The following is an 8,980-nucleotide window of genomic DNA, read 5'->3' as shown; positions in this document are numbered from 1 at the left end:
GCTAAACGGCGATTGGTTCAGAGATCATGTAGTTTACGTGTTTTTGACAACTGTTGAAGTTCCAAACTGCGTGCATGAACATGCGTATGTGATGTGATCTGCGTGCCTTCCAGTGGCTAATCGATCCTATGTCTTTGCACATATAGGAGCACTATTTTCGTCGCCATTCCCTTTGTCGGCGTTAAGTATATAATTGTTTCTATCAGAGTTGATGACTCGGACGACCCCTGTACCAAGACAAGGCGTGCCTCATAATCAGATTGCGGTTTCGCCGCGTGAGAACTCTAGAATTAAATTTTCTTTTGTCCCGAAACACAGAAGAAAAAGAAAACCGAGCACCGTGGTAAGGCTGTGTGCAATGCATCGACCTCAGCCGTGTATTTCACCAAATACACGAAAAATATAGTAGTAGATAATTGAGTACAATCAACGCCCGATTTTTCGGACTCCCTGGGGCTGCAAGAACATCCAAAAAAACGAATGCATGCGCCTATTACTCCCCCAAGAGCTCAAATCGCCATAGTCACGTCCAAAATAGCTCTGAAGCCCTGCCAGTGCACTTATTAGGCGTATCGGCGCTCATACTGTGACAGGAGACGGCAGGTGTAAGCGTATATAATTAAGGAATGAATGCTGTGTTCCGTGACAATTGCCTCTTCCCACTTATGACATGCTTCACCGCAATACTTTATGTATGCTTCGCAGTGTAACACTAGTGTATTGAGGCAAAGCTGACTTTTGGAAACCGGCATTATGCAATGTGTCGTGCTTTCCGAGCTTCGCAGCCATATGCGAGGACTACAGAGGCGTAGTTGGCGCCACTGCTAACAGCGGCGAATTATTTTAATGGAGAACACGGCACCGAACCACAAGAAGCTTGGCAGCGAACATTGAAGTAGGTAGGTCTAGTGCTGCTACGGTGGTGGCTATGGCTGCCAGCAGATCTGCATGCGAGAGCGCCTGTTCGAGGCAGCGAAATAATCAAAATGGCAGCGGTGTTGGCTTCGATCAATGCCGTTTCGGACCTGCGGACACGGGAAAAAGTTCGAAAAATCGGATGGTGAAGGGTATTTGCGTCCAACATTGCGGACGTTCTTATATATTGACTCTACATGGACTACTGTGGCAGTGCATGCCGCGAAGGCGTCCGGAAAATTGGTCGTTTACTGTAGTTGCACATAATCCTACTGAAAACATTGCGTTGCCGTGAAAACGCGAAAATACCGCACTTTGGCGCAGTTGGCGCAAATGGCACTTGAGTGGACGCAGCCAAGAGCAGGCAAGTCGAATTGTAGCAAATTGGCAGTTGGACCACCACTGCAATCCTGGTTCTACTTAAATACTGTTTAAATTAAATTATGGGGTTTTACATGCCAAAACGACTTTATGAGGCACGCTCTAGTGGTTTCTTTAACGTGCACCTAAATCTAAGTACACGGGTGTTTTCGCATTTCATCTCCATCGAATTGCGGGATCGAATCCCGAGGTCGCGGGATTCGATCCCGCGACCTCGTGCTCAGCAGTCCAACACCATAGCCACTGAGCAACCACGCCGGGTCCGATCCTGTTTCAACTCTACACTACGCTGAGCTTAAAGTGATGTTCCCAGTCTGAATAGCGTCCAACATCACCGGTCAACGTAGCCCTTGCACAAGGCATGCAAGACCATACGTGGGAGCTTCGTCTAGTGCACCTAGAAGCAAGCAAACAATCCAATACGAATGAGCTTAGTTGCACAGCTTGCCACATAAATGCATTGCAATGCCGAGGCCACATTTTGTATTGTATGCATTTATCATGTCATACCATGGTGCTATAGAGGACTATGGCCTGTGAGCAGAATACAGAGCACAATATACTAGGCGTGGCACGACTATTTATGACAGCCTGTGTTTGTACGTAAACTTTATTTACTCTTTTTAGCAAACATTGCTCTAGATTTTTAAAACCTACGACACTGTTTCTACAGTATTCTTTATTATTACATGAAAAGGAGTAGCAGTCACCATGATAGGGAAACTAGTATATGTTTCATTTCAATAAACATGTCACAAACAATGCCTGCTGTGTTGATTCACTTACTATACGTCTGCAACAGGTAGTAGGGTGGAAATAATCTCCGAGGGTGCATTACATCAGGCCACCCGGCCTTCACAAGCAAACTCTCCGTGACGCCACCCTCTTTGCCACGAGACCCTATAATTGGTTCCGGGTAGGCTTTATTGACTCGACACTTGTTTGTGCGCTCTGGGCACATTTTCTCCCAACATGCTACAGCAACTTCAGTAATTTATTGCAACATGTTATTTTTGCTCTAATGTGCGACTACGGCAGCTGCACATTGCGGCCGCATCCGTCACCTTTTCGGAACAGTGTGCACAGGCACAGTGGAGGAAGACACTGAAACTCACTGCGATGTTATCACTTGTTGGGCTGACTGTTTCTGCCTTCCAAGTTTAATGAGTTGCTACTTATTATTTATCCGAGTACCCACAGTGCCTTTATGGCATTACAACTACACTCCCTCCTAGTTTTCTCTCTCTCCTCCGAGGCAATATCCGACTCTCACTATAATGAAGCGCTTGCAAAAACACACACAAGGGCCACATTCCTTACATCGGCCGTTTCGTTTATTCAACCATTATTACACATACAACACACAGAAAAGAAAAAAAAACAAAGACTGCTTGTCCACTTCTCGCATCTCTTGTTTCTGTTTTGTGTAGCAACAAGAAGAGATTCATTGTGTGTACTGTTCGCATCCCTTTTTGAAGGAACAGCGGTGGGGAAAATAAAATAAAGAAAGCACAACACGCACATGTCACTCATGAAGGTGAAGGCACCAGCCTAGTTACACTTTGCAAGGTGACGACAGCAGAAACAAGATTTTTCAAGAGTTTGCCGCAAAGAATGCCGAAATTGGAAAGGGCATGTGCCAGTGATACGGCTCACATGCAAATATTTGACATGAAACTTGCATGCTTTGACAATTTTACAGAGAAAAAAATAAAGCACTAGCAAACGAGTCTTTTGCGTGTTAGCTATGCAAAGGAAAGGGAATCAAACACTTTGAATTGCGGGACGTCAATGAATCAAAAGTGTTGGAAATCTTGTACTTGAAGAAACCAGACCTTGTTGTCATGCCTGTATTCTGCTCTCTTTGAAACAAAAGTGGATGTGCACTTTTTACATTTGAGGCTATATATGCACGCACATCACAGGCACAAAAATGCTTTGGAAGAGCAAAGTAAAAACTTCATTGAAATGATAAAATACCATGACCAAGACGTTTATTCTAATCTCGAGTGTCCCACATGAAAGGTTATAATGAGAACTGCAATAATACCCTTGAGGTAGACAAAACAAGTCGCAACACGTTTGCACTGAATAATGAGCTCCAGAATTTTCAGAAGAAAACAACTCTTAAAAAAAAAAAAGATCAAAGAAGAAAAAGGAACCTACTACGTGCCAGTAATTTTGTTTCAAAATTTGCTGTAAAGAATTACCAAGTATAAAATAGATGTGTTGAATATTGATTGCATTCAAAACTGTTGAAAGGCATAATGCAAAGTGGGCCCACACACGCGCGCACACACAAAGTACTGCAAGAGCCCTAGTCATGGGCATCAGCTGCCGTTTACTTCTACGATACACAGTACACACAAGAGAGGCTTGGAGTGACAAACAACATGGTTCGAATTGTCCGAGCACTTAAGAAAAGAATATTGTAAACATCCAAAGAATCAGCTGCACCACAACAGAAACCACAATTCCCAAAGCAGTGCTTGGGAGTATGGAGCTTTTGCAAAGCACAACAACAGGATTACTCTGCACAGCATAACTGAAAGCCATTCAAAGAGGTCTTACTGGGGTTTGAATGAGAATGAATGGTAACACAGACAATATGAAACAGAACTGGTTATTGACAGTGCTTCAGAGTTGCCTCGTTCCTGCCTTAAACAAAGCCAATGAAACCCAAGTGAAAAAGCACGGGGTCTTGAGAGGCTGACGAACATGTCCTGCAATTAGATTCATCACTTGCACTGAACCTGTCTCCCAGCATGAGTGCAACATAAAAACGGGCATTTCGACAAAAACCACATACAATGCTGTCCCGGGTGATGAACACCTTGCAGGAAACAGAACGGCCATGCTGACAAGTTAAAACAAAAATGCCATGCAGCTACTATCAAGAGTGCGGATATACAAGCTCATGTCTACTGAAAGGCGAGCCTTTCAAAAGCTGGGAAGTGTTGAGATGGGGAACACAACTAGCAACTACCGTGTTCGAGAAATAAAGAAAGAAAAAGGAGCTATCTAAACTTTATGCCAGGCTGATGGATTTGACACTTATCGCCTGAGGCTTAGACCACTTTATCAAAAACGCGTGCAGCGTGGGAAAGTAGAAGCTGCTTCAGGGTAAAAGTGAGTTGAGAGCGACATCTGCAAAAGAGGAGGGGGGGGGGGATCCGGCGAGAACTAGGGCCCTCAACAACTGCAATAAAGTGTTGAGTTGTCAATGACGTGAACAGCCGACATTTGGGCTTCACCTTTCCCTCTTTTCGACCATCTCTATATGCTTCATTTCCTGTGACTGCAAAGTTGGCCTTGGTCATTAATGCAGCCAACAATAAAGGAATAGAAGAAAAGAACTGCTTTGTTTTGCTCAGTGCACGGAACTACATAGTTTAAAGTTGAATAGATATTCAGGTGCAGAGGGAAAGGCAGAACTGCTTGGACAAGCTGAGACAATAAATATGTACAGGGCGAAAAAAAAAAAAAAAATACAACTGAGCTTGTGTGTATGTCACCATCGTGCGACAGAGTATTTTAGTCTTTGGCGACATGACTGACTGCCTGAAGTATCCGGCTCAAGAACTATCCCATGTCATTTTCCCACCATTTGCCACAGAGCACAGGCGGCATATGCTTTGACAGACAACTCCCCTCACTACTTTTTTCTGGAGTATATTAATAAACTGCTCTATCCAGGATGCCTGTAACACCGAAGTTGCCAACTTTCAAAAGACTTGTGTCAGCTGCGGCCTTGCACAGTGCTAAAAAAATACTGCCCGCCAGAGTAGATATCCATGTACTCAAAATTGCATGAACATTCGGGGAGACTCGCTCAATGACGCTATCGCACAAGCATAAGATTAAAAATGACGATTTATTGGCAATTGGCAAACCTTGTGTTTTGCACACCGAATAGCCTCTGGAAGGCAGCCCGAATGCAGCTTTCACGTGTTATGCGACTGGTATGATTGAGAACACAAGACGCATCGTTCCGAAGCCATGCTTCCTGGCTCAACGGCATTCTGCAGACTCTTGCGACCTTACCCAATACGGCTTGACGCGACAGATTTGTGGTGCAGTTCTTTCCAGTCACGCGTAACATCCAGAAGACCAACCAATGCACCACTTTTATTTTTGAGTTCCTCTATAGATCAGTGTGATGCCACATTTTTGCTAACAGAAAACACCACACTGACTTGCCCTAAAGCTTAACGAGGCAGGAAAATGCCCTTTGCAGAACACTTAACCCAATAAACAAGACAATGTTTCTCTCACCACTAACTGAAGCCAAGTCATAGGGGATCCCTTGCTTTCCAGAATAATCTGTCCTTAACCATCACTTCCAGGCATTTTTCTTTTTCCTCTACCATTCTTTGACTGACCGAGACAATGCACGCTGAAGTGGTGACCTGAATTGAAACGTCACAGCACTAATAACAAAATAATAAAGACGACCACAAAACACAAATGCTAAAAATGCGCCTTGGCAAACGACAACGAAAAAAAAAGGGGGAAAGGAAAGGAATACAGGTTGACAAACGAAGGCCGACGCAGCTTAAGAAGGGGAGAGGGAACCGACCAAATTTTAGAAGGAAGAGAAATAATGATGATGTTGCAAAATGCAATGTTAAAAAGGAAAAGAAAAAAAATCACTGACTTACTCACTCAAAAGAAAAACTTAAATTACGTTGACACTGAGGTCGCATTACAGTGGCCAAAACATGGGGATGTAACTGCGCCGCCAACCACCAAAGTGGAGAAACCGAAAAGGAAAGAATGTGGGCTAACCCGAGGATCAGTGAGTGATGCCATAACTTCAATGGAGGGCAGTGGATGCACGCAAGCTACAATGCAGGATTGGACAGAAAAGGAAAGTGATGAATGGCTACAGTGGCCAGGTGACCTTGGCATGTATAAATGGGTAACTAAAAGGAAGTTGCACGGCTTCATACATTCCTTTTTTTTTTTTTGCCAAGTCAAAATAAAAGTTGCGAAGAACTGATATGTGCTTACAATGTTAAACAGAGCGAGATATAGAAATTCAGAGCCAAGAAAGAACAACAATAGAGGCAAAGCAGATGCAGGAAGGCCCCCAAAAGTGTCTCGTCCCGTGGGATGACAAAGCATAGGTGAGAGGTACAAGACGAGGTGGCTTGCAATGACATCTGCATGGCCAGTGACCAAGATGCATGGTGTCAACCCACATGTCCCTCCTGCCGCCCCGTGAGAACGCGAGCGGCACAGAAAGTCTCACCATGGATGACAGAACGGGTGCAAACTGGGCACACATACATACACATTATAAGGGGAGTGGCGAGCAATGAGGCGATGTAAAGAGAAAAACTTCTTGCATTTTCCCCACCCATACATTTTCCTTTATGTGCTGAGTGACAAGTAAGAACTAAATGGGAAAGTCGAGGGGGAGGGACGGGACAGTTAAAAAAAAAAAAAAGGAAAGAAAGAAAGAAAGAAAGAAAGAAAAAGCCATATGATGACAAGTCAGGGAGCGACAATGAAGGTGGCGAAGCTTCGACGTTGCACTGGTCGTCAACTGCTGCCGGCGACAAGATTTTTACTTTTCTTGCCCACGTCACCTTGGCCCTCATTGTCCCTCCCCACCCGGCGTAGCTGCTCCACTTGAGGGACACCTTCAGTAGGGAGTGAATCTGTTGTATCCACTCCGGTAGACTGCCGTCTGTGAGAACAGAAACAATGTGCACATCAAATGTCGGGCTACCAGCTGTGATTGCTTGCATACTCTCTCTTAACAAAATCTATCGAATCACCGGATGCGACACCTACACTCTGTCTCGCAAACTCCATGCAGTACATAGAGAACCACGGGTCACGTTAGCCAATCAGAATAGAGAAGCACAAAAAGGGCTCCTCTACTGTCCGCCGACGAAATGGAAGCGCCACAGAACAATTGGTGGCACCCAATGAGCGAGCCCTTTCCCCTTCACAGATCAGGTGGCCGGCTCTGGTAGGCGATTGGCCGGTTCGAACCCTAACCTAGCCTTTGCAGCACTGCAGAGTTGGCGAGAGAGCACAGGAAAGCTTTCCAAGAATAGCGAGACATGACAGAAAGCATCATTCAGGGGGTGCAAAACATCGTCAGGGGTTGCATCAGCTTTTAAGAGATTAAAAAAAAAGTTTTTAACAACTTCCAAGGCCCTGACAAAGCATTTTCAGGGTATAAAAAGCAGCACTATGCCTGACAGCTGGAGAACAAACTAATGCCCTCAACAACGAGGAAACCCTTTTTCAATGCATAGAAATGGAACAAAAAGATGCAAAAAGTAGGCAATAAGTAAACAAACCACCATTAATGGCCATAAACAGCTTAATTAACTCCCTATCACAAAGCTGCTAATCAAATTGAATTGGCTCGACTTCCAGTATGTGTTAACATGGCCAGTTGTCCAAACGAAAGCCAGTAAGCTTAGTTGAAAACTAGAATTTTGATATTCAAGGGTTCCAAGGATGGGCCTGATCCCTGGGCTTGGCTGAGGGACACCCACCGTTTGGCCATGTGTGACTTGTGCAAGCTTTTAGAAGACGCACAAGGGGTTTTCTCCTTAAATTTATGTGCACGTCCTCAGCCACTGAAGAAAAATGCCCCGCGACACATTTTCTTCAAAAGATAGAGCACACTAGAGTGAGTGCAATGCTTCTCCATGAACTTCAAATTCTTTTTGACAAGGACCTATGTAGTTAATAACGAGAATGTTAAGTGTCCAATATTTTGCTTTCCCCCTCAACACTGATGACAGTGCCCGGCCTTTCTTCCTGCTCTAGTGGCAACCTTTCAAGACTGGCATCACACCAAGGAGCCGGCGTTTTACAGGCTGCTGTCATCATAGGGGCTAGGTGTGTGCATGCTTACTCATCAAGTTCAAATTATCCGGTTCCGGTGACGGTCAATCTTAGGATCAAAATATGTGAGGTTGGGCTCGTAGAAATGCATGGGCAGTGGCTAGGACTTCAGGATTGAATTAACTGAAAAGTGTAATTAACAGGAGCCAAATTAACAAAAGTCTACTGCCTTATCAGAAACATAAATGGTACCAGAATATTATTGGTGCCTCATTTTAAGATATTTCATATTGAAAGGGAACTGATTTGTGATATTCGGTGTCTCAGTGCTTGAATTTGTAATTTGGCCTCACTCTGCAATCTACTGGCCCTCTGTAATTAGCTCTGATGGACACCTCAAGAATCCAATACCAACATGATCAGCAAATCGTCTTTCTATAGCTAAGATGGTTGAGCAGCTGCTCCATAAACGCATTGCTTCCAGGATCAATGCGAGGACCAAGGCGAATTTTTCAACTACAGTCGAACCCGGCTATATCGAACTCGCAAAAAAAGCCTATCAGTTCGACATAGAGCATAATTCAATATAAGCCAGCTAAATAATTGGACGTCATAAAAGCACATACCATTTAATGAACCTAGCTTAGTTTCGCATGAAATAGTCCTGCATTTTCTTCTGCTTGAGCAATTTCACTGCCTGCAACGCACGCACTTCTCCACATTGTCTAAGGAGTCGGTCGGAACAGCTGAGGCCGCAACCTTCCACATTCCTGCAGAAGCACCGGATTAGCGTGAGCGCATCAATCACTTCAGAGGATGTGGGCAAAAGACCGTCATTGCTTTTCTCATTGTGCCCACTTTCACTTGT

At 44.4% G+C, this 8,980-nt stretch overlaps 1 protein-coding gene across 1 annotated transcript in view; it reads right to left on the bottom strand.

Annotated features, from left to right (window-relative positions):
- Nucleotides 1-2,608: 2,608 nt before the first annotated feature.
- The window catches only part of LOC126525985 (RNA binding protein fox-1 homolog 2-like), a 323,725-nt gene continuing 317,353 nt past the window's right edge, over nucleotides 2,609-8,980 (bottom strand). Inside the window, exon 12 of the mRNA XM_055067939.2 lies at nucleotides 2,609-6,991. Coding sequence (XP_054923914.2) covers nucleotides 6,947-6,991 — 45 coding nt within the window. The 3' untranslated portion in view covers nucleotides 2,609-6,946. The remainder of the gene's footprint in view (nucleotides 6,992-8,980) is intronic.

The sequence above is a fragment of the Dermacentor andersoni genome, chromosome 8, assembly GCF_023375885.2.
Source record: "Dermacentor andersoni chromosome 8, qqDerAnde1_hic_scaffold, whole genome shotgun sequence".
Lineage (NCBI taxonomy): Eukaryota > Metazoa > Arthropoda > Arachnida > Ixodida > Ixodidae > Dermacentor > Dermacentor andersoni.
The sequence above is the reverse complement of the archived record's forward strand: the minus strand, read 5'-3'. Positions and strand labels throughout refer to the sequence as shown.